Source organism: Notolabrus celidotus, chromosome 9 (assembly GCF_009762535.1).
Source record: "Notolabrus celidotus isolate fNotCel1 chromosome 9, fNotCel1.pri, whole genome shotgun sequence".
NCBI classification, from domain to species: Eukaryota; Metazoa; Chordata; class Actinopteri; order Labriformes; family Labridae; genus Notolabrus; species Notolabrus celidotus.
In genome coordinates this window covers 5727323-5753435 of record NC_048280.1, presented here as the reverse complement: position 1 = coordinate 5753435, position 26113 = coordinate 5727323, and the positions used below count along the sequence as shown (strand labels likewise).

The following is a 26113-nucleotide window of genomic DNA, read 5'->3' as shown; positions in this document are numbered from 1 at the left end:
GCTGATATTTCTTCTTCCCCGCCGCCTCCCCAGCTTCCACCTGCAGGTTCCGGGGGTGTTTAGTATGTTTTGCTCATCACTCCTCAAAGTCTGCATGTAAACTTATCTGCAGGGAGTGATGAGGCCGGAGCCTGGGCGCCAAACATGAATATGTATTTGCTGCTACAATAAACAATTTAAACGTGAGTTGTCTGACTGAACTTACCAAAGTGTTCGCACATCCGAGTAAAGAATGAACATTTAGAGTCTTTCCAGGCTGAGATGTATCGTAACTTAGACTTCCACTTGTGTTTTGTAACAGTAAACTTATTAGCCCAACAGGTGACATCAGTGACTGAAAAGGTCCCAGTGTTTCATATCCTGTATTAATGTTTCTCACCAGAGTGCCAGAGTGTCCTACAGAGGGAGTGATTAAGTGAGATGGAGAGAGATGTAGAGAGAACAAGTGAGAAGGAGCAGGGGGCCAGTGGGGATAGCATCCCATTATTAGAGTCCTCCTCTGACAGAGAATAATGAGGCTGACTGCATTATCTGGGCCACAGAGACAGAGCCCACAGACCGCAGCACACTTCATGAAGCAAGGACAAAAAAGCTGCAAAGTGACGAGGCTGCATGGGCGTCTAAAGCTGCCCGATAAAAGTTGTTTAATACTCCTTTTAAAGCTTTATGTGTCCGTGCAAGTTCTTCAAATGTTGTCTGTGTATCTGTGTTGTGTGTGTCTCTGTGCTGCGTATAATGCTGATGAACCCCATTACAAACATAGTGCATGCATGGCTGTCTACCTCCAGCTCTTCCTCTACATGGACAGTGTATATTTTGAACCTTCATCCGTCATTTAAAGTTGTTTGACGCCCTTATTTCTCTCCTCTTCTTCCTCTTCAAGCCAGAGAACCTGCTCCTTGCAAGCAAATGTAAGAACGCCGCAGTGAAGCTGGCCGACTTTGGCCTCGCCATCGAGGTGCAGGGGGATCAGCAGGCCTGGTTTGGTATGTAGAGCGAACAGAGGAGTCTGTGGTTTTAATAACTTTTTATTTACCTGTCTACAACTGTAAAGGGGCTCATTATGAAGGTTCAGGTACCATGAGGGGTGAGTGGGGATGTTCCAAAGCAATTCATTTTCCTGTTGATGAAACGGAAATTGTAATACAGACAAGTTGATTGGTGTAAAGGTAAGTTGTTTGTAGGCTGTGTGTGGTTAAACTGGCATATAACCACAAATGTTGAACAAATCAAGGGATGGCCAATTAACTGTATCAACATTTAAGATTACTAATGGCTGATATAATTTACACAATTAAAAGTCAATCAATCTTTTATTTATAGCTCTAGATCACAACAAATGTTAACTCAAGACTCTTTACAAACAAAGACCCAACATCAATGAAATACACGTTCAACCAATCAATCAACAATGAACAAAGACCCCACATCTAGACAGGATCAGATCCAGTCCCATCTTATAGACAGGACTCAGTCTGATCTCATCTCAAATCCACCATGAGCAGAGCACTTTGCAGCATTTAGCAAGTTACAGTGGCAAGGACAAACTTCCTTTAGCAGGCAGAAACCTCCAGTAGGACCAGACTCATGTTAGACACACATCTGCTGAGACTGAGTTGGGGTTGGAAAGCAGGATAGAGGAGATGAAGAGAGAGAGATGATAGTAGTGAGATGGATAGTAGGAGCTGTTGCAGCTGAAGTCCGGCACGTCTGTAGAAGCTGGACGTCTACATAGGAACCTACGAGACAAGGGAGCTCAGGGACTCCAGAAAGGTCTATGGTTAGTAACTTTAGTGGGACAGAGAGAGTTAAAGTAAGTGATAAGGGAGGGAAGTGAGATAGGATCTCAGTGTGTCAGTTCCCCCGGCAGTCTAAGCCTATAGCAGCATAACTAAAAGCTGGTCCAAGCCTGAGCAAGCTCTAACTATAAGCTTTATCAAAAAGGAAAGTTTGAAGCCTACTCTTAAAAGTCGAGAGGGCGTCTGCCTCCCGGATCCTGACTGGTAGATGATTTCAAAGGATTGTAAAGAAGGCTCAACCTCCCATACTACTTTTAGAGACTTTAGGTACGATGAGAAGGCCTGCATGTTTGGAGTGTAGTGTTCTAGAGGGGTAATAGGGCACTATGAGCTCTTTAAGATATGAAGGTTCCTGACCATTAAGAGCTTTGTAGGTCAGAAGAAGGATTTTAAACTATGTTCTAGATTTATGAAATATCTAAAAAGTGGTGCGTCTCGCCCTCTAGGTCCATTTTCACTCAACTAATGCTACTTTTACTTCAGTGGAAATCTGATCACGAATAGTTAAAACAAACATGAGCTGTAAAAGATGTGTAGTTTTCCCTGCATTGCTGTAAAACATATTCACCTGTAGCTTTTACTAAAGAAGCAACCTTATCCCTTAAACCATTGTATCAGGTGTGTCAAACTTGTGGTGGTTAAGGTTCAGAGTGCTACACTTTGAGTTTGGAGATTACTTTAAAAAGAACAATGTGCAGGGGGAAGCTGCAAGATTAGTCATTCTCAGGCACAAACTTCTACTGGATCTGGACTACAAACAGATCCAGTGAAGTATCCTTGGTTTTCCTCCATGAGAGATTAGCCTGTCCTTCACAATGGACTGTCTGTAAAGCCTCAGATCTGTCTGTAAGATCTCAGTCCACTGTGTTTACAGTCAATCAATCTTTTCCCCCGTGTGTGTGTGTGTGTGTGTGTGTGTGTGTGTGTGTCTTTGTTTGTATTTTTACTGCAGGATTTGCTGGCACACCGGGGTACCTGTCCCCTGAGGTACTGAGGAAGGAGGCATATGGCAAACCTGTGGACATCTGGGCCTGTGGTGAGTGGTAAACAGAGACACATAACACACACACACAGTGGAGTTTCCTAGAGTGCGCACAAGAAAACACACTGAAGCACTGACAACACGCCCCCGGTGTGTGTGTGTGCATGTGTGTGTCCATATGTGTTTTTCTGTGTGTCTCAGGGGTGATCCTCTACATCCTGCTGGTGGGCTACCCTCCTTTCTGGGATGAGGACCAGCACAAGCTGTACCAGCAGATCAAAGCCGGGGCTTACGATGTGAGTCTCCTCTCCTCTCCTCTCCTCTCCTCTCCTCTCCTCTCCTCTCCTCTCCTCTCCTCTCCTCTCCTCTCCTCTCCTCTCCTCTCCTCTCCTCTCCTCTCCTCTCCTCTCCTCTCCTCTCAACTCCTCTCCTCTCAACTCCTCTCCTCTCCTCTCCTCTCCTCTCCTCTCATCCCCTCTCTTTTCCTCCCCTGCTTCTCTCCTCTCCTCTTCCCCTCTCCTCATACCCCCATTTCTCTCCCTTTCTCTTTCTGCTCCTCTCCTCTCCTCCTCTCCTTTCCCCTCGACCATTTCCTTTCTTTCTCCTCTCATCTCTTTTCCTCCCATGCTTCTCTCCTCTCCCCCTCTCCTCATACCACCATTTCTCTCCCCTTCTCCTTCTGCTCCTCTCCTCTCTTTCCTCTCCTCTCCTCTCTTTTCCTCCCCTGCTTCTCTCCTCTGCTCTCCTCCACTCTCCTCTCCTCTCATCCCCCTTTTCTCTCCCCTTCTCCTTCTCTTCCTCTCCTTTTCTCTGCTCTTCTCTCTTCTCTTCCTCTTTCTTCTCCTCTCCTCTGCTCTGCTCTCTTTTCCTCTAATCTATCCTTCTACTCTCCTCTCCTCTCTTTTACTCCCCTGCTTCTCTCCTCTCCTCTCCTCTCCTCTTCCCCTCTCCTCATACCCCCTTTTCTCTCCCTTTCTCCTCCTACTCTTTTCCTCACCTCTCGTCTCTTCCCCTTTCTTCTCCTCTCCTCTCTTTTCCTCCCTAGCTTCTCTCCTCTCCTCTCTTCCCATCTCCTCTCCTCCCACTGCCCTCCTTCCTTTTTGGCTGCGATTATGTAACTCAGTCACCTCATTCATATTTCAGGGGAGCCAAAGAGAGAGCTTCACCTTAGATCACTTTTAGGCTCATGCCAAATAGCAGGAGAGGAGGGAGGGCAAGAGAGAGAGAGAGAGAGAGAGAGAGAGAGAGAGAGAGAGAGAGAGAGAGAGAGAGAGAGAGAGAGAGAGAGAAACGAGAGAGAAACGAGAGAGAGAGAGAGAGAGAAACGAGAGAGAGAGAAACGAGAGAGAGAGAGAAACGAGAGAGAGAGAGAGAGAGAGCGAGAGAGAGAGAGAGAGAGAGAAACTTTCTGGCAGAGATTCCAGGCTCATCGGACACACACCACAATTTTCAGTCCTCACACAACAGACCCTGATGGGTTTAAATTTGGTAGCAGATTACTTCTTGTTGTGCTTGGCCTTCAGATTTTGTTCAAAACCTCACCCACAGGGGGGGCCCAGCAGCTACCAGCTGAAGGCACATGAACTGGTCTCATCCTGGGTTCATATCCGGCCACAGAAATCAGCTAAATTTGCGTTTGATGTATAAATTAATTATGCAAGAAACGAAAGACTTAAAGGGATTTTTCAGTGTTTTTGAAGTGGGGTCGTTTGAGATTTGTGCCCAGCAGAAACAATAACTAACACAACAACTGTAACACATCTTCATGAGGTACCTAGGCTAATCTGGCTTTCTGGATTTTTTCTATAATTGGTTATTTTTGATTAGAATTAGGAATCTATGGGGCGCTGGTGGCCTAGCGGTCTAAGCGCCCCATGTATAGAGGCTATAGTCCTCGCTGCAGAGGTCATCGGTTGAACTCCCAGCCTCGATCATTTCCTGCATGTCTTCCCCTACTCTCTGCTCCCCACACTTCCTGTCTCTCTTCAGCTGTCCTATCCATTAAAGGCAAAAATGCCCAAAAATATAACTTAAAGAGAAAGAGAAAGGCAGGACATTATTAATATGAGGCAGGTAAAATTATTTCCACTTGAATAATGTCTGAAAAACGGTGATTCGATGATCCAAATAATTCCTGAAAAATGTGTCTTTCCCCTGGGGATCAATAAAGTTTTATCTTATCTTATCTTATCTTATCTTGTCTTTTGTAGACAAATCAATGACTCAGCTAAATGTTTCAGCTCTGCTCCACATGTTAAATCATGAGGTTCTGTTTGTCTTTTTAGTTCCCGTCCCCAGAGTGGGACACAGTCACCCCAGAAGCCAAGAACCTTATCAACCAGATGCTGACCATCAACCCAGCCAAGAGGATCACTGCTCAGGAGGCCCTCAAGCACCCATGGGTCTGCGTAAGTGTCCCCATCTTGTGTTACTTCTTCAGTGGTAACAAAAAATGAAAACCTTAATAGACTAATTTCTCCTGTTTGCTCTTCTTCCTTCTCTCAGCAACGGTCCACAGTGGCGTCTATGATGCACAGACAGGAGACCGTGGAGTGCCTGAAGAAATTCAATGCCAGGAGGAAACTCAAGGTCTGTTTGCGTGCTCTCTCTCTCTCTCTCTCCCACGTCTTCTTCTTTGGCGCCCAAAAGCTTCTGTGCAGGATGAAAAGAAATCATCTTTATTCTTACATTTCTTCCACATCAACACATCGACATGTTGGTTATTTCATGTCCTTGTGGATTTCCTGTCATCTTAAAACTTCTGATGAGGCTTAGAAGAGATTGTTAAACATCTTTTTCTTCAGATTGCATCAATACTAATAACAAAGTAGTTTATTTGTGCGCACTAAGTTGCAGAAAGCAGCAGCCACAAAGATACATTAAACACACTCTCAGTAAAATATTCTCTGGCTGCAGAGGTCTGGATGAGAACCAGGATGTTAACAAGCATTTAAGAAAAAGACTGAACATATGACTTGATTTCATTACTGCTATATTGTTCTGTCACTGTCTTCGCCTTGGTTTTATTGGAGTGGCAGCTTAATTTAGCTCTTCAGACATCGAGTATATTATCGCTCCCAGCAGCTCTTAAATACCACGGTCTATTTGCTATTCAGTGCCTTTTTTTATAGCTCTATTAAAAGTTATCAGCTCCAGTTATAGAAGACGTCTCCAGAGAAAACGAGTGTCAAGATCAGCTGCTTTCCCTCCCTCTCTCTCTCTTCTTTTTGTCTGCGTTCTTTCTCATCATTTCTCTCTGTATGTTGGATTTCTTTGTGATTACATCTTTAATGCTAAGCAGTTAAGATGCACAGGGTTGTTTGTCAGCATCTTGTCTGCACTACTTTAAATGGAGATTATCTGTCTTATCAAACTGTGTTGTGGTTTTAGATCACACTCTTTTCCTGTTGACAGAGCGTCACTTTCTATAACATACCTCCTGGATTATAACCCTGCAAAGACCATTTAGTACTTAATAAGAAAAGCAAGTTTAAAAGCTTGAAACCCTTCAGATCTTTACATCAATCAGTGACAGAGGAAGGCAGAAGTGTCTTTGTGATGTACGGTTGCTGGGAAGTGCATTGCAAATTTACAAAGGATGAGACAAATTAACATTTTGAAAAAAAGCGCAAAATCAGACACTTTTACAAGCAGGGAGATAGATTTTTACCAGAAAAGGAATCCACCATTGATTTTTTTTAAATTAAAAGACATCTGTAATATAAAATTGTGCAACAGCCAGGGAATTAATATTTATTTGACATTAACATCCCTGTTTCCACTCAAATATTTTGATTCAGACTCATCAACACCTTAAAATGTGTTCCTGCCAATCACAGATATATCTGATTTGGAATTTCAAAATAAAAACATTAGAGAGTTTGCATATGACAAGGATTTTGGATAAATTCATAGTGAGATTTTGAACAAAATCCCAGTTTCCACTGACTCATTATAGTTCACACTATTAGTGAACCACCTCAAAATGTAATCCAGCCAATCACAGGTCTTTCTGATGGGTCACTTCAAAGTAAAAGCAACTTGAACTTAGCACAAATTCTGGAATTTCACCATCAGAGAAATCATTGTACTATGCAAAATTTCCAATGTTTTTTTTTTTTTTTTGTGAAATTCCAAATTTGGGATTTAGAAATAAAAGCAATAATTCTGGAATTTTTGTAATATGCTAACTTTTCAACGTTTTTTATTTTGGAATTCAAAATTTGGAATTTGGAATAAAAACATTGCATATTTATTATTTATTTATGATTTATTAACATATTTATGTAATTACTATGTATTGGCATAAGCATATTTTAATGATATCTGTGATTGAAAAATTCCAGAATGAATGCTATTTTTGCTTATTTCAAGTTGCTTTTATTTTGAAGTGACACATCAGGAAGACCTGTGATTGGCTGGATTACATTATGAGCTTGTTCACTATTAGTGTGAACTATAATGAGTCAGTGGAAACTGGGATTTTGTTCATAATCTCACTTTGAATTTATCCAAAACCATTGCAACATGCTAAATTTCCAAGTTTTATTTTGAAATTCCAAATCAGCTATAGCTGTGATTGGCAGGAACATATTTTGAGTTTTTCTCTTATTAGTCTGAATCAAAAATATTTTAGTGAAAACAGGGTTGTTAATGTCAAATAAATATTGATTCCATCTCTCATTTTATTTGGTTTCATATTACAGACGTCTTTTATTTTGAAAATCATTGGTCCACTACTTTTCCGGTAGAATCTGCTGTTTGTAAATTTGTTTTGGGACTAGTAAAAATGTTCCCAGTCACTGTAGGTATGTTGTCATTCATTTAAATGATTGAAACTGAATTATTTTCTTCTCAGGGCGCCATTCTTACTACCATGCTGGTTTCACGAAACTTCTCTGGTGAGTGTTTTCTTGACATAATTCCTGTATTCCTTGCATTACTGTACAGCAAACATTGATATCAGACATGTCTAAATATGTTAAAGTTCACATGGTGTCTGGGTTGTATAGTTCATGTGCTTGTTTGTATTGCTTTATAATAACACTTACAGAGGGGGTGTATTTTGTTCCCCTGTTCTGCTGAAATGGTGGCATGTTTATTGTACAGTAAAGGTTACTGTACCTTTAAGTGAGCAGAGAGGTGTATTTATATTGAGGTTTCAGGGGCATGCTTTAAAAATGCAAAATCACATTTTCATGTCATCTCTCTGCAACTTCAGTGTTTCCCTTTCGTTGGCACATGAATTTATTTGAAGAGAGAAACATTAAACCAATGAAATGTGAAGACAATCATCTTTCTGATGCTGATGAGGACATTCATGTCGCCTTATTAGTTAAAGAATATTCAGTGCTGTGAGATAACAGTTTAAAAAAACGTAACAAAGCTCATGAAACAAACAGGAAGTGTAGTCAGATTTTCACTCGATGAATTCCAGTGCAGCCTTCTTGTTTCAAGCTGAAGAGAAAAAGTCACACTGACATTAATCACATCGCACTTTCACTCTTGCATTGCTCCAAATGTCCTGTGTGCTACAGCCGGCTCAAGCCACTTGATTAAAGATGTTGCATCAGACACAGTAGGAAAAAAAAAGTATTTTACAGGGAGTCTCTCATCCTGCAGATAGCTAAGGATTCAGACTTTCAAAGCTGCTGCAACACATTTCTGTTGTGCTTCAATTTCCAACAAATCTGCTTGTTTGGTTTCAAACAAACGTAGCAGCCAGATTTTAGCCAATGTGTCATCTGCAGGGATCAGTGAAGCTGGAGACAGATAAAGATGCACTCACATTAAATTCACATTCTTGTTGTATGCTGTTCATCCAAGAAATCTCCTCAATGATCTTAGCTAACAGGTCCTCACACCACGTGAGTGTGAACATAAAGTATCTGGAGGTGGAAGTACAGTCCTTCCATCAAACAGGATACGATCCAGTCTCCTTTTACAGACAGGACTCTCATCTTAATCCACCATGAGCAGAGCACTTTACAGCATTTAGCAAGTTACAGTGGCAAGGACAAACTTCCTTTAACAGGCAGAAACCTCCAGCAGGACCAGACTCATGTTAGACACACATCTGCTGAGATCGAGTTGGGGTTGGATAGATGGATAGAGGAGATTGAGAGAGAGATGATAGTGGTGAGAGGGATAGTAGTAGTTGTCCACACTGGAGTCCGGCACGTCCCAGCAGTCTATATCACAGTCTATGGCAGCAACTCGGAGTAACCTACGAGACAAGGGAGCTCAGGGACTCCAGAAAGGTCTACTGTTAGCAACTTAAATGAGACAGGAAGAGTTAAATTAAGTGATGGAGGGGTGAGATAGGATCCCAGTGTGTCTGTTTCCCCAGCAGTCTAAGCCTATAGCAGCATAAATAAGAGCTGGTCCAAGCCTGATCCAGCTCTAACTATAAGCTTTATCAAAAAGGAAAGTTTGAAGCCTGCTCTTAAAAGTAGAGAGGGTGTCTTCCTCCCAGACCCGGACTGGTACATGATTCCAAAAGAGAGGTACCTGATAACCGAAGGCTCTACCTCCCATACTACTTTTTGAGACTTTAGGTGCGATAAGCCAGAAGAGCCAGGTGTGTCTCTGGGAAAAGTTGTGCAAGGAATAAAGTTTTAAAAAAATCACTTCCCATTCGAACACATCTCAAAAGCACAACAAGTAAAACATTTTGATGTTCTTAAGAAGCACGTTAACATATTATAGCTGTTGGAGGTTTTGTGTTTTAGCACTCGTACCTGTCAAAGTCAAATTTGGGGAAACACTGAATTTGATCAGCAAGCTGAAGATGCATTCCTGTCTGTGATCCTGTTCTTATATTTGTGTATATATCTGTGATAGAGGACCACTTCTAAAATACTTAATATACGCTTTCAATCTTTTCTTTAACCTTTGCTGGACTGTAATCAACTTTTGTTCTTCTTAAACATCCACCTCATGAATCACTCCTCAGTCAGGAATGTTCTCTTTTTATTGTTGAGGCAATGAGATCAAAAATATTAAGTGTTTCTCAACAACACCAGGTTCAGAGAAACATTTCCTGCAGATACGCAGTCCCTGGAATAAAGGCGACTTTCTGATGAAAGGTTTTATAGCAAAGAAAGAAGAAGTCTGAATCTGTGTGACTGTTCATGGACTATTAGAAGAATCCAGTACTTTATTATGAAATCATGACCAATGAGTCTGCGTTCTTGTAAAGTGTGTCTGCTTTTTTTTTTGCATCTATAAATGTTTGTGCAGCCTGCAATGTGTGTGTGTCTGTGTGTACTAACACGCTGCCTCAGTAAACATGACTCACAGCAGCCGCTCTGACACAGAAAGCTTTGCAATGGGAAACAGTCTGAATACCAACGAAACAACCACTCAGCTTTTTAACTCTCCCTCCCACACACACACACACACACACACACACACACTCATGCTGACCCAGGTGTGTGTCCTCCTGGCTGTGTCCTCGCTCTTTAACTGCATTTTCCTGCTTGCTTTTCTCTCCTCAGGAAGCCTTTGTGAGAGCGCGGTCATCCGTTGAATGAGTCAGGGAGACTTTCAGAGACATTTTCAAAAAGAAAATAAACTGAGACCTTTGATAAAACATAGCCGAGGCACATTCCATCAACACATTAGCTGTCAACAGTGCTTTATGTAACCGGTAACTATGTTATCATCACATATTATGAATCGTGCGTGATACAGATCACTTTCTCTATGGTGGCACAGAGGATGTTCTTTATCCCTCCACGTCAATGTAATGTCTTCTAGTTTTTATTGACTAAAGAAAGTCAAGAGGATGTTTCAATCAGGGCTGCACAATTTACCACAGATTTAATGGTCATTATAATCTGAAGAAAAAGACTTCCTGAATCTCAATAAACAGTAATTGTTTTCCCCCTCCAGTCAAAACTTTGGACACACCTTCCCATTCAATGTTTTTTATTTATATTTTCAACATTGTAGATTAATACTGAAGACATTAAAACTATGAAATAATCTGGTTTTACCATAATCTGGATTACAACAGTAGTCAAATAGGGCTATCCATTGTGTACTACTCACCCTACCTCTGAACAACACAACTGATGGTCTCAAACACATTAAGAAGGCAAGTCATTCTACATATGAACTCTTGACAAGGCTCATGTTAATTAGAAACCATTCCAGGAGACCACTTCATGAAGCAGACTGAGAGAATACCAAGAGTGTGCAAAGCTGTCATGAAGGAAAAAAGGGGGCTACTTTACAGAATCTAAAATATAAAACATATTCTGGTTTCTTTAACACTTGTTTTCTTAATTAAATAATTCCATATATGTTATTTCATAAGTTTGATGTATTTGGTTTTAATCTACAGTGTTTCAAATAATTAAAATAAATGCAAACCCTTGAATGAAAAGTTGCCTCCAAACTTTTGACTGGTAGTGTACACTCAGCTTGAAAACATTCAGCCAATCAGAAGAAGCTACAGCTAGCAGGTTGATGTCAATCTGGAAGTCTCATGGTTGTGCATGAGATTTATTTATCGCACATCATATCATCAGGGTAATACCAAACAATGTTTTTGCTATTGACTGTATGTAAAGATGGACACTGGGCCCCAAGCTCCTACTGTTGCACAAAAGGGAAGCCAAAACACTCCCCAAGCAGAGCTCGAAATTAACTGTTTTACAAGGTAGCAACAGGCGGCAACCTCCAGTCTTAAAATATCAAGCTAATACGAAAGTGTTATAAACTGCAGTTCATTGAGCGTCCACTTGAGGCTGGCTGCAGAAACACAGGAAACCACATACACACCTATTCAAAAAAGACGATCTTTAAACATGTTTACAGCCTGGTTCAAAAAACAGTTTTCGTCTGAGTAGCTCAGTATCTTTGAAGGTATTAAACTTGTGACTTTTGCCCATTTAAGGGCATGGCTGACTTGATTGACAGGCGGGCATCCTGTAGCTGTTAGTGAAAAGGCTAAAGGCCCGCCTCTTCACCTCACACTAGCTCAGACAAAGTTAAGTTGTGTTCAGCTTTTCCAATATGGCCCCCACTGTTGATAGGCTTCAAAACAACGCTTCAAGGAAGAGATAAGTGAAGTCACAGTGACTACGTCCATTTATTATACAGTCTAGGGGTAGCACCAGTGCTTTCAAATCTTCAAGCTGTTATTTAGGAGGAAGAGGTGCTGTTTAGTTATGGCGTATGCAAGAAGCGACTGCAGCAAGCGTGTGATCGATGGCGTCTGGTGCAGGGATTAGCGTGGGTGCAGCTATAGCTACAGGTACTGTTACAGAAATTGTAACATTTCTGTAAACCAAGCACATTAAGTAAAAAATAAATGCTAATTTTAGCGATTAAATGACCGGTACTGCAGCCAGTCAGGAGGAGGAGTTTTGAAAGCTGTGGCTTCACTCTTGGGGAGCTGTTACGTCGTCCATCCTTTTATACAGATCGCGGTTATTGAACATCACAGAGTTTGGCACCACAGTAAGGTGCAGTATATGTTCCTACAGTACCCTTTATCCTCAGTGAATGTGACACTGTTATGCATTAAATTGCTCAAAAGGAAAACAAGAGCATACAGTAGATATGAAACTCCTGAGCCGAGCTTCAGCTCCATCATTTCATGCCATTTTAAGATTTTAAGTTGGACATATTGCTGTGAGTTATTAAGATCGGTGAGCACTGCAAAATCTAACACATGCTAACACTGCTATAACTCTGTACCATCCTCACCATCATCATCATTATCATCATAACAACTAATGATGTTTTTCAGGAACATAGAGACAAAATGAAAGACTCTCAATGAAGGTTGAGATTTGTGTTTCACCCTGATGTGTTTCACCCTGATGTGTTTCTCTGCTGATCTTTCTGTCAGAATATTATAAGAGTGAAATAAATGATCTAACCTTCTTTCTCTCTGCTAATGAGCTCTGTTTGTTCTGTCTTTCTTGTAACCCCTACTTTCTGATGAATCTTGTACTCACTCCTTCCTCTCACCTTCTTTCTAAACGCCCCTCCGCCCTCTTCCCTTACTCTCTCTTTCTTCACGTGTGACGGGGTACTGGACTCTTAAACAGTGGGCAGCAGGCAGACCACCGCTCCAGCCTCTGTCACTGCGGCCGCGGCAGCAGTGGCTGCGGCCGCCGGCACCACCGCAGGGCTGGTGGAACAAGGTAGCGTGGTGGCTCACCTATGGCACGCTATACCTCTCCCTTATCCTCCTCTTCTGTGCTTGTTATCCTCTTTCTTCTTCCCTGATCTATCTATTTCTTAACCTCTCCTCCTTCATAACTCTCTGCCCCCTTCCCTCCTTCCTCAGCATGGGAGCTCAGAGCATGATGGCTGACAACATCACAAAACTCATGCACTCATCACGTTAAGCTTTGGCTTTGTTTCCATCCAACTTTATATAACACCTTTCATACGAATCAAATGCAACTCAAAGTGCTTTACAGCGATTGAAAACAAAAAAAGAAGCAGAAATGAAATAATGGTAAGAGATATTAAAAAACAAAAATGGATTTTAAAATAGAGACTAATGCACACTGACAACAATAACATACGTGTAATTAAAATAAGTTGAAACGTCAAATTAATATTAAGAATGTAAATAGTTCAAATAAATAGATTTAAAAAGGGTAAGGAGAAGAGTTGAAAAAAAATAAAGTTAAGGCTAAAAATATCAATAAACTGAGTAAATAAATGAAATAAAATAAATGAATGAATAGATAAATACAAATAAAATAAGATAAACATTTAAAATTAATAAAATAATAAAGCAACATTTAAACCAATATTATAGTAAAAGGTAAGTAATAAAAGTGTTAAACCCTACATAAAAGCCAGACTGAATAAATACATTTTTAGTTTATGTTTCAAAGTCTCAATATCTCTGTCAGCTCCTCCTGGGAGCGTAGTGGCTGAAAGCAGCGTCACCAAATGTTTTAGTTCTGCTCTGAGGAACAGCTAAAAGAGAGGAGCAGGAGGATCTGAGAGGCCTTCCTGGTTTATACACGAAAAGCATCTCTGAGATGTAGTCTGGTGCGAGGCCATTCAGTGCCTTAAACACTAGTAAAACAATTTTAAAATCAATACAAAAAGCAACAGGCAGCCAATGTAAAGATTTTAAAATAGGCGTAATGTGTGCTCTCCTTCTGGTCTTCGTTAAAACTCTAGCTGCTGCAATTTGTATTAACTGCAGTTTGTTTATTGTGTTCTTTGGAAGACCAGAAAGGAGAGCATTGCAGTAGTCTAGTCATCTGGTAATAAAAGCGTGCATTAGTCTCTCTGTGTTGCTCAGAGAGAGAAACGGCCTCACTTTAGAAATGTTCTTTAAATGATAAAATGCTGTTTTGGTGATAAAACGTCATTGGCTATTTGGATCTACGTTGCACCGGTCAACTTGTCTTTTGCCTGGTGCACTGATGCATTGTGAATTTGGTATTTGTGCGCCTCAGTTTGACATCATTCTAAGCAACCAATCCTGAAAATCATCCGGCAGACACAGTAATGTGCACAGAGTTTGTTATTTCAGCTCTGTCGTCCCCTTCAACAGTTAAATCAGTGCATTTTGATGAGGTAAACATGTCACGTGAAGCGTGCAATATCACAACTACAAGAGCCCAAAACGTACTTTCAAGACAAGGACAGGTTTTTGGATTTAACTTCTAAAAATTGAAGAAATGAAAACAAAGCTGCAGCGTCCAGTACGGCAGTGAGATCGACTCCACTTCAAAAAAACAAACTATCCCTTTAAACCTTCTGCAAAGTCAGTCTTATAGTATTGTAATTAAATGAATACATCAACACTGTAACTTTTTCAATTTATAAGCAGCAACCTAATCTCCACATTGAGTAGTTTACCAATTCACCATCTTCTAAGAGCTCATCATTTTTTGATCTGTATCTTTTAAAGGAAACATTTGAACTCTAGCTGTGCTACGAACGATTTGATTGGATAGTGATTCTGTATTAAGCCCTTATGGAATCATAGTTTGCAAGGAAAAATTCCCTGTTGATATTTCTTGCCACTTGCCCTTCAAAAACATCTTTCACTTACTATAAGTCAAAAACATCATCTGGAGATGTTTTTCTTCCCTTTTTAAGTTAATGTTTAATCTTCAGTGTGAGACTTGTTTGGAAGCCCAGCTACTGCTGACATTTTCCACCCCAGCACATCCGTCCCCTCTTGTGTGAGATCTGATTGGTTGGCTTCAATGCCCATCACTGCTCTGTCATCTCCACTGACCTGTAATCATTGAGTCATCTTCATCACAGAGGAGCATGTCCTCGACCCGTAACAACTGCTGTCCTGTCTCTATTTTTCTCTTTCCTTCTTCCCACCATCTCATCTGACCTCTTTTCATTTTTACCACTATCCTTTTCCTGCATTCTCTCCATGACCACCAGCATCACTTCCACTTTCCCTCCCTTCCCATCATCATTTCATATCTTCATAACTTTCCCCTCTCGCTCCTCTGTCCCTCTCTCTTCTTTTCTCTGTCGGACGATGACACTGGAAAGTTTGCCCCCCCCTGTCACTTAAAGGATGGAACTGCCCAAGAGCTGCCGGTGAATGCTGCATGGGGCACTGGACTGGTGCATGTGCTGCAACACAGGGGTGGGGGAGTTTGGTGCATGATGAACACTGTGAGAGATGCAAGGCTGGGGCTGGTTCTAGTGAAGTCAGAGTCAGCTTTACTATTTTCAAACTGGTTGCATTGAGAATATAACCCACAGTGGACTGGGTCTGTATGCTTTAAGACTGATACAGGGTAGGAGAGTTGGAGAGACATCTCCTGAACATTCAAATTTAGACACTGAAGCCATGTTGTGGATAAATGTTGGATAGAAAGAAAACAGGATACATTTTGGAATGGGTGAGACTGCATGCAAAACAAAAACATCTCATTAGACACAAATAAGACAAAGAAGATTTAAAGAAGTGTCTGGATATGTTTCAACTAGAGCAAAGAAGTCAAGATTATCAATCAATCAATATTTTTATAGCGCCAAATCACAACAAACTTTATCTCAAGACTCTTCCCAAACAGAGCCGGTCTAGACTGTACTCTGTGTTCTATTATTAACAAAGACCCAACATCAAGACAGGATAAGATCCAGTCCCATCTTACAGACAGGACTCAGTCTGATCCACCATGAGCAGAGCACTTTACAGCATTTAGCAAGTTACAGTGGCAAGGTCAAACTTCCTTTAACAGGCAGAAACCTCCAGCAGGACCAGACTCATGGTAGACACACATCTGCTGAGATCGAGATGGGGTTGGAAAGATGGATAGAGGAGATTGAGAGAGAGATGATAGTGGTGAGATGGATAGTAGTAGTTCTCCACACTGGAGTCTGGCACGTCCCAGCAGTCTATGGCACAGTCTATGGCAGCAACTCAGAGTACGGGACAAACTTCCTTTAACAGGCAGAAACCTCCAGCTGGACCAGACTCTGGTTAGACACACATCTGCTGAGACCGAGTTGGAGAGAGGGATAGAGGGAGATGAAGAGAGAGAGATGATAGTGATGAGAGAGATAGTAGTATTTGCTTTTGCCACTGGAGTCCAGCACGTCTATAGCAGCGACTCAGAGGAACCTACGAGACAAGGGAGCTCAGGGACTCCCAAAAGGTCTATGGTTAGTACCTTTAATGGGACAGGGAGAGTTAAAGTAAGTGATAAGGGGGAGATAGGATCCCAGTGTGTCAGTGCGCCAGTTCCCCCGGCAGTCTACATGTTTAATTGTTAACATGCCTACTCAGAACACACTTATCAAAAAGGGGGGAAAACACAGGAAGTAAAACTCGACGAGACACACAGGGAGCAATAACTTCAAAATAAAACAGGAGACATGATAGACTAGAAACACACATGGATACATGACACATTAAAGCCACGAGGAGGACATAGGGTCAACTTATAACAAACACTGAACACAGAGAGGGAAAGAAGGCTGAAACATGAGATCAATCTAGAAAATAAAACAGGTAATCAAAGACAAAATACAAAACAAGGAAAACACAAACTAAAGGAAAGCAACTCGTGACACTTATTAGAGTTTGAGAGGAAAATATCAGGCTGTATTAACACATCTACTCAACTTCTCTGAGCTTCTTGCTGTTGAATAGTGTATAGTAATATTTAATAAAGGATGCTGACACTTCTGAACCAAAGTGTTTCTTTAAAACATCCTTGCATAGAACAATAGAGTGTGTCAAAGGCATATATTTGAGTGTTTTAATCACCCCCAGATTTGCGGCAAAAAAACCTCAGAGAAGCCGATTTGTCACATTTGTTAACCAGACCTAACGTGTCTGTTCTTGTTTGCGCAGAAATGAACCCGAGAGCAACAAAAGGGCTTCACGTGACAGTCTGGCGTTTAGTCAAGGAGACAGAAGTGGTGGCTGTGTCCTTGTTTCTGAGGACCACTGGGACTCCTCAGTCCTCTCTGTGTACCTCATGCTTCCATGCGGCTCCTTTTAAATATTTATAGTGGGTTGTCTCTTCTGATCAGACTCGCTCTGCCTGCTTTATCTTGCATATTCGTACACTTAAATCTGATTCTTATCCAGCAGACCTCACCTTGTCCCTATGCAAGAGAGAGAATTAATCCTTACATGTGTCCCGATCTTTAACAACAAAAAAGAGGGTTAGGAAGTTTTGCCTAGAAGTGGGTCCCCTTGGAGCTCAGTGCAACTTCTTTAAGCTAACTTTGTTTAGCACTGAATCGTCATACGACTCGACGATCATCCTTGCATTGCTCTCACAGTGGTGCATCCTGCATGTTTTAAAGCTGGAATAAATGTCAGTGCTGTTGTTTTTAATCTCTTCCTCCTCTCTCTTCTTGCTTCATGTGTAATTTGTGGCAAGGTAAGGAGCGCCACTTGCTTCTCCGCCTCCGGTTTTGAATTAAGACACCTTTAATTTTTCAGGTTTCCACAGAGATTTCTTCTTCGCTACTGGAAGTTAAGCCATTTTTAGCAGCCTTCACTCCGGGTTTTGTAGAAGATCCAGTTCTCTGCCCTGACAGAATAATGATGTTGGGAAAGAGCACAGAAAAATAGCCTCATCACGTCCTTTCTTTCTCTTCTTGCTCTTCATCTCTGCTCCCATTTCATGTCCTCTCCTCTGCTGCCAAGCCATCAGAGGATACGACAGAATGAACTTGACATAATTCTGACCCTGTTTCTTCTCCTCAGTAACATCCAGTCTTTGGAAGGAGGAGGAACAGCACAACAATAATCCATGCACATTCATGCCACTCTCAAGTCCCTCCAGATTATGTAGTGCCTCTTTATCACTTCCTGCCTTTACTGCTTGTGAAAACCTCACATCACTGAAACAGAAAGACGAGAAAAAAAAACGTGACAAAATGTAGCCGTGCAGCGTCCTCCCCCATTTGTCCCTCTCTCGACGACCGATTCATTTGACAGGTGACATTTTTTTAACTCAGACTGTATCAGGATGATTTCTTTGTTTGTTTGTTTGTTTTATTTAAAAAGACGGAGCCGGGACTTGGCTTGATTTTGAGCTAGACTTTTGTGTGATTGGACATCTGTTCCCCTGACCAAATCCTCACCCAGTGGCTCTGTGCAGGGAAATCAGGCATCGGTTGAGCAGTCAGTGTGGTTGGCTTTAAGCACGAGCAGAAAAATTAGAAAAATAGAGAAGAAAAGGAAAGGAAGACAAAGAAGAATGAGAAAAAATTAAAAAGGTAGGTGAAGGAAGGAAGGAAGGAAGGAAGGAAGAAAGAAAGGGAACGAACTAAAGGCAGTAAGAAGAACTTTTAGAAGGAAACAAAGAGAAAAGAATGACAGAAGAAAACTGGAAATATGGGAAGAAGGAAAAAAGGAAAAAAGGAAAAGGAGAAACAGTAAAGAAAAAATAAGATGAAAGACAGGAAGAAGTGAAGGAAGGAAAGAAACAAGAGGAAATTAAAGAAGAAGGAAGAAAAAACAAAGGGAAACAAAAGAAGGGAGAGAAATGACCGGAAGGAAACTTATGAAGGAAGAGAGATAAAAAGGAAGGAAAGAAAGGAAGGGAAGAAAGAAGAAAAGGAAGGAAACTAATGAAGGAAGAGAGATCAAAAGGAAGGAAAGAAAAAAGGAAAAAATAAGAAAATTAAAGAAGGATAAAGGAAGAGAGATGGAAGAAAGGAAACAAAAGAAGAAAAAGAAGAAAAGGAAGGAAACAAAGGAAGGGTAGAAAGAAGGAAAGAAGAAGGGAAGAGAGAAGGAAAGGAAGGAAAGAAAATGGGGGAAAGTGAAGAAATTTAAGAAGGAAAAGAAGGAAGAGAAAAGGAAAGAAAGGAAGCAAAGAAGGAAGGAAGGAAGGAAGAAAGGGAACGAACTAAAGGCAGTAAGAAGAACTTTTAGAAGGAAACAAAGAGAAAAGAATGACAGAAGAAAACTATGGAAATATGGGAAGAAGGAAAAAAGGAAAAGGAGAAACAGTAAAGAAAAAATAAGATGAAAGACAGGAAGAAGTGAAGGAAGGAAAGAAAAAAGAGGAAATTAAAGAAGAAGGAAGAAAAAACAAAGGGAAACAAAAGAAGGGAGAGAAATGACCGGAAGGAAACTTATGAAGGAAGAGAGATCAAAAGGAAGGAAAGAAAGGAAGTGAAGAAAGAAGAAAAGGAAGGAAACTAATGAAGGAAGAGAGATCAAAAGGAAGGAAAGAAAAAAGGAAAAAATAAGAAAATTAAAGAAGGATAAAGGAAGAGAGAAGGAAGAAAGGAAACAAAAGAAGAAAAAGAAGGAAACAAAGGTAGGGTAGAAAGAAGGAAACAAGAAGGGAAGAAAGAAGGAAAGGAAGGAAGAGAGAAGGAAAGAAAGGAAAGAAAATGGGGAAAAGTGAAGAAATTTAAGAAGGAAAAGGGAGGAGAGAAGGAGAGAACAAGGAAGGAAACAAAAGAAGGAAGAGCAAAGTAAAGAAAAGTAGGACAGGAAGGAAAGAAACAATAAGGAAATTAAAGAAGAAGGGAGAATGAATGAAAGGCAGGAAACAAAAGAATGAAATAAGAAGGAGAGGAAGGAAAAGAAGGAAGAGAAAAGGAAAGAAAGGAAGGGAAGAAAGAAGGAAGGAAGGAAGTCCAGAAATAGCGTTTTATGTAACGGTCTGGCTGCTGATGTGATTGCATATGATTGGACTTGAAACTGCACTCAGACGCTTGAAAAGTCTCACCAAGATGAGGTCTAGAGAAGTCAGAGACAGAGGAGGAGTCTGGGACTTGGACTGGCAGGTGAAAGGAACCAGCATGTCCTAAAATTAATTTTGCGTGTGCATAATTTATAACATGAAGATTCAATTTAGAACCAACTGTCTCACACTTAGACGGGACATACTTGCTGGATTTGAAGAAGTGGCTAAATGTTCAGTTTTTGAAACCAAATGTACATACGTAGATCCAAAGTAAGCAGAAGTGTGGTATCAAACCCTGTGTTTAAGGAAATTCAACAAAGAGGCAGAGCTTCTGTGCTCAGCTGATAACAGAGATCCTTCCTCTGACGTTTGACTTCAAGATGTGACATAGGCCGTTTGTATTATGTTCATAAAAAGAGTCAAGAAGAAATCAGATTATCTGTTTAAGTGTTAAGTATGATGAGTGAGGATCACCTTTCATTAATGAAATACATGTTCAACCAATCAATCAACAATTAACAAAGACCCAACATCAAGACAGGATAAGATCCAGTCCCCTCTTACAGACAGGACTCAGTCTGATCTCATCTTAATCCACCATGAGCAGAGCACTTTGCAGCATTTAGCAAGTTACAGTGGCAAGGACAAACTTCCTTTAACAGGCAGAAATCTCCAGCAGGACCAGACTCATGTTAGACACACATCTGCTGAGACCGTGTTGGAGAGAGGGATAGAGGGAGATGAAGATAGAGAGATGATAGTGGTGAGACGGACAGTAGTAGTTGTAGCAATCAGCAGTTGTTCAGGATCTGGACATGAAAAAATGGAAATGTTTGTTTGTGTAAATACGTAAAGTCGGCAGCTTTTGTTCAGAGCTTCAAAATGAATGTCTGTATGGTTGGTTTTAAGATGAATTTTAAAAGTAGTAATATGTACTTTTTGGGATGAATGGGCAGTCAACATAAACATAAAACTAAAAATGTGCGTGGTCAGGTTGTCCCTGGGATCACTTTGGCTGTCGAGGATTAATCAATGCTGTTATGACGTTCCTACCAATCAGAATCAACAGCCAGTACAAAGCACTTATTATTGTATGTACTGTATTTTTGTATTGTTAGTCTGTGTGGGCTTGATTTGTTATTTAGGCATAACATAATAATCAAACAATCAATCATGCAGTTGTTCATCTGTAGAACACACAGAGAGACTGACAGTTCAGTCACTCACCATGCTGACAGTGCTTTCGTATTGCCTTGAGAACACATGTCACTACAAATCACTTCCAAACATTTACCAAAATTGAAAGAGGCAAACAAATAACAATTTCATCCAATTTGGGAACAAAAACGCTACAAAATCAAGTCAAATCAGAGGGTGATCACCACCTGTGGACATGTGTGGTTCACTGATGAGGGTAGTGCGGTGGCTGGGAGGTGAAATGCAAATTTACAAAGGATGAAACACTTTTTCAAAGTTGGAGACAAATTTACATTTTGGAAAACATTTTTCCATCCATCCATTATCTTGACCACTTATCCCGTTAGGGGTCACGGGGGGCTGGAGCCTATCCCAGCTGGCTTCGGACGGAAGGCAGGGTACACCCTGGACAGGTCGCCAACCTATCACAGGGCTAAAACAGAGAGACAGACAACCATTCGTGCACACACTCACACCTACGGGCAATTTAGAGTGACCAATCAACCTGAGCATGTTTTTGGAATGTGGGAGGAAGCCAGAGTACCCGGAGGGAACCCATGCATGCACGGGGAGAACATGCAAACTCCACACAGAAAGGCACCCGACCGGCCGGGGTTTCGAACCAGGAACCTTCTAGCTGTGAGGCAACAGCGCTACCCACTGCACCACCGTGCAGCCCTTACAACATTTTTGTATTTTATAAAACAAAATCACATTAAAAAAACTTTAACCAAGGTTAAAACAAATTACATTTAAGAAAACAAATTTACAAACAGCAGGTTCTGATGGAAAAGGAATGTACCAAAGATTTTCAAAATAAAAGATATCTGTAATATGAAATTGTGTATCCGATTTGGAATTTCAGAATAAATGTTAATGCTAAATATCCAATGTTTTTTATTTTGAAATTCCAAATCAGATAAAGCTGTAATTGGTAGGAACACATTTTGAGGTGTTCTCTTTTCAGTCTGTATCAAAATACTTTAGGGGAAACAGGGTTGTTAATGTCAAATAATTCCCTGGCTGTTGCACATTTTCACATAACAGACGTGTTTTATTTTGAAAATCGTTGGTACATTCCTTTTCCGTCAGAATCTACCATTTCGGAGCTGGTAAAAATGTTGATGTTGAAGTAAAAGTGTTTCTGATCTTTTAAATTTGTTTTCTTAAAGCTAGGGTTGGTAGTCACGGAAAACTAGCATGAAATGTAGCATTTCCACAATACTTCGTCTAACCCCTTCCCCCCTCCCCTTGGAGCCGCTCAGCGCTCCTCCAAAACGATGCCCCCGCTCACATGCACGAGCGTAGCTGATTCGCGACCATATGATCGTGACTGAAACCGGTCCTTGTGAAAGTTAAAAACACAAACAAACATGGTTATTGCTAGCACTCACAACTCACAGCGAGTGGGAGAGAGGAGAGTCAAGAGGAGAAGTTTTTCATTCATTCAAACATTGATTGTTGTTTTGTTGGTTGGTGTGATCACGGCCGACAGTGACCGGTTAGTAAAACTCAACTTGTTCACGAATCAGCTCGTCATCCCTACAGCGTCCGGACGGACGCTACAATACATATACATTTCTGTAGGACTTACTAAATGTCATTAATTCATATGCTTGTCAGAGCCCCCGTGGTGAGAGCTTTTTAGACTCTGATCCGGACTACAGTCCTGAGCAAAGCACCTCATCGGGTCAGTGGGGACAGGCCCGAGGTTGAGCGAGAGGGGCAGTCAGTAGAGTCAGGGGAAGCAGAGGCAGGAGACGGGGAGTGCAGGCTGGGGAAATGTACGTGCAGGAGGCGGGCAGTACAGCAGGACAGGATTTGATTGGTTTCATAAATTGGACCCTAATGACAGTGATTGGTTGGTGTTTTCCCAGGTTTACTCCGGCTGTAGATAGCAGCTTTTTTTTCGCTCTTTTTTTAAGAACACATTATGTATTGATTGCCATCAGGACATAAAGATCATTTTAACCAGTATAACAAAAAGCGTATCTAAATCTGATTACCAACCCCAGCTTTAAATGTAAAATAGTGTTTTAATGTAATTCTGTTTCATAAAATGTAAATTTGTCTCCAACTTTGTAAAAGTGTTTCATCCTTTGTAAATTTGCATTGCACTTCCCAGCCACAGGATGGATTTCATTTGTTCACTCAGAGCTAAAATTGAACTCTTACCCTCCACTCTGGTACTTTACGGTCACAAAGACTCCACCACAGAGACGTCTAAATCTTCCAGAATCTGAATTCTAAAACTCACCACTACCTGTTTGTTAGAGGACACCTCTTGTTTGTTCAGGGTTAAAACACTACAATACTCACAACTCTTCTACACCGCACAGTAAGCTGTAAAACTAAACCCTACTTTTGTGCGATATCGTCAAAATCTTGCGTCTTGTCAACGTTAAACCCCGTCTATATCCTCTCAGACACACTGATAGGCACCACCTACTCTGCTTCACAGGGAGCCAGGCTCATAATTTGGATCCCATACGGGTAAAATGTGTCAGTCAAACACAATCAGACCACCTTGCTATCCATCTCTTAGCAGCAGCAGCAGCAGTCATAGTGAATGCCCTGCGGACCGTCTTTCGTAGTGTTGTGCTTCTTCCAGTGTTGTAAAGGATTATGGGTATTATGCTCAGCAGAAGAACCGTGTCTGCAGTATCATTCTTCCTCTCCTCCTTCCTCATTACCCCTCATTAGAGAGAGGGCTGAAAACTAATCCTCTTTAAGACCCCCCTTGAGTTCTGTAAGGCAGGGTTTATTGTTGGGTTTAGAAGGCGGCCATCTTTGTTGCTGCTTCCTCAAGGCCAGAGAGAGAGTCATTGCGAACCAACAAGTCAGAATGCATTTTTTACTTCCCTAACACCAAAGCCTTTGTATAGCTTGAATGTAAAGCACTGGGTTCTGACCTTGTAGGAGTGTGTAGCCACTCCTCGGCTCATCTGAAAAGCCAACCAGCATCAGCCTTCAGCACTGAACCACATCTGAACCAAGTTGTACCTTGCTTCATCTATAAAACCTCTTACATCACTTGGATGCACATATCTAGTCCGTGTAGTGCTTTGCGATTACTCCACAGATCGTGTGATTGCATAATGACCTTAATACACACACGATTCTGTATTCATTACAGGGAGAGGGTTATTTTTAGAAAGCACAGCATCACTAGAAGGAAAATGATGAGGAAAACAACACACCAGCACACTTTTACATTTTAATTCAGACTTTCTACCAGAGTCGTTACGATACCAGAGTCTTAAAGGTGACATATTATGCAAAATCGACTTTTTAATGGTTCTCTACCTGAATTGTGTTTCCCTGGCATGTCTACAAACCCCCCGAGAATGAAAAGAATCCATTCTGCCCCTGTTCTGATTTCTCCACCTTTCTGTAAATGTGTGTGAAACGAGCCGTTTCAGACTTCAGTGTTTTTGTTACGTCACAACAATATCCGGTCTGTCACGGAGTCAGAGCTCGGAGCTTGTTCAGCCCATAGACTGTATGAAATACAACTCAACCCCTCCTCTGTTTTTCATTACCTGCACACATGTGTGCTAACAAGGAGCTTAGGAGGGAGGCATGCTAGTTGTAGGCTGTCTTCATGAACACAAAGGTCGGTTTTACTCCCCACGTCTGCAGATTTGAAGATCTAGGGGATGAATTTTATTTATCATGGATAAGTGCTAGCGCTACTTAGCATAGTCACATAGCTACATGACGTAGCTGTAGCTGTGTACCAAGACACACGTCTACATACTGACAAATAAAACAACAAGAAACACTTAATATGTGACCAATCCTTCAGAAAGGTCCTGCTGCCTTTCTGGTAAAGGTCGGTTTTACTCCCCACGTCTGCACATTTGAAGATCCAGTGGATGATTTTTATTTATCATGGATAAGTGCTAGCGCTAGTTAGCATAGCCACATAGCTACATGTTTGTAGCTGTGTACCAAGACACACGTCGACATACTCAAACAACAAGAAACACAAAATCTGTGACAAATCCTTCAGAAAGGTCCTGCTGCAGGCGCCTCTCCGTCAGGATCAGATTCAGAGGATTGAAGTAGCGCGGTCTGTGAGCAGCCGTGTATATTCAGCCAACATGTAAACATTAGATCAACGTGCTGGAGATCTGAGGCCACATCCACTTCCTGGAGGGGCGTGGTCAGAGGGAAAACAGAGTGTTCTGAGGACTGCTGAAGAAGAGGGCTTTTCAGGCAGACCAAAATCTGATTTCAAAGTGGTTTTTTGAACATAAACTGTAAAGACATGTTTTGGGGACCTCTTAGACCAATATATATTGATGAAAAAAGCGTGATATGTCACCTTTAAGTCATTTCACGGGTTTCAGTCAAGCAGCAACCTCCAGTCTTGAGAACCGAAGCTGATGTGAAAGTGCTAAAAACTGCAGTTTCTCAAGTGTAGGCTAGCTTGAAGCACCAGGAGATACATACACGATTCCCAGCAACAGTTGAACAGTGAAACTACAACCTGTAAATGAGACTTACACAGGACTTCCAGACCTCTGCACCCGTCCGTCTCCAATCTGCTGCTGTCCAGCTCCGTGCTCTCTAGCCGTCAACACTCACACAGCACAGAGCAGGACTATCGGACAGCTGGAGTCATGTGACCAGGGTTTTATTGCGGTAATCACTAAATTAATGAATATCCGACGCATCTCCTCATCCATGTTGTCTTTCTGGTCCTCTGACAACCTCTGACCTGTTGACTCCAGGCCTGGCTCCGCTCATCATGACGGTTTGTTGTTGTAGTTAAGTGAAATGCGATCTGGTGATAACACTGAGTGTTTTATTCTGAAAATTAACCGGATGTTTTCATTTTGTTTTGGTGCCTGACTTCCTGTCCCGCTCCATCTGCTCTGTTGAGATTGATGCGTCGTGCTCGGGCATCCGGCAAAAATAGAAGTCTTGTGTATCTGATAAGAGTCGCAGCCGGAACACAACGGAGCGGATCCAGTGGAAGTTAACACATT

General features: G+C 41.4%; 1 protein-coding gene across 1 annotated transcript in view; it reads left to right on the top strand.

Annotated features, from left to right (window-relative positions):
- LOC117819050 (calcium/calmodulin-dependent protein kinase type II subunit delta-like) overlaps positions 1-26113 on the top strand; it is a 134381-nt gene that overhangs the window by 57753 nt on the left and 50515 nt on the right. Inside the window, exons 7-12 of the mRNA XM_034692253.1 lie at positions 884-986; positions 2752-2835; positions 2983-3077; positions 5067-5189; positions 5287-5370; positions 7640-7682. Of these exons, the coding sequence (XP_034548144.1) occupies positions 884-986; positions 2752-2835; positions 2983-3077; positions 5067-5189; positions 5287-5370; positions 7640-7682 (532 nt within the window). The remainder of the gene's footprint in view (positions 1-883; positions 987-2751; positions 2836-2982; positions 3078-5066; positions 5190-5286; positions 5371-7639; positions 7683-26113) is intronic.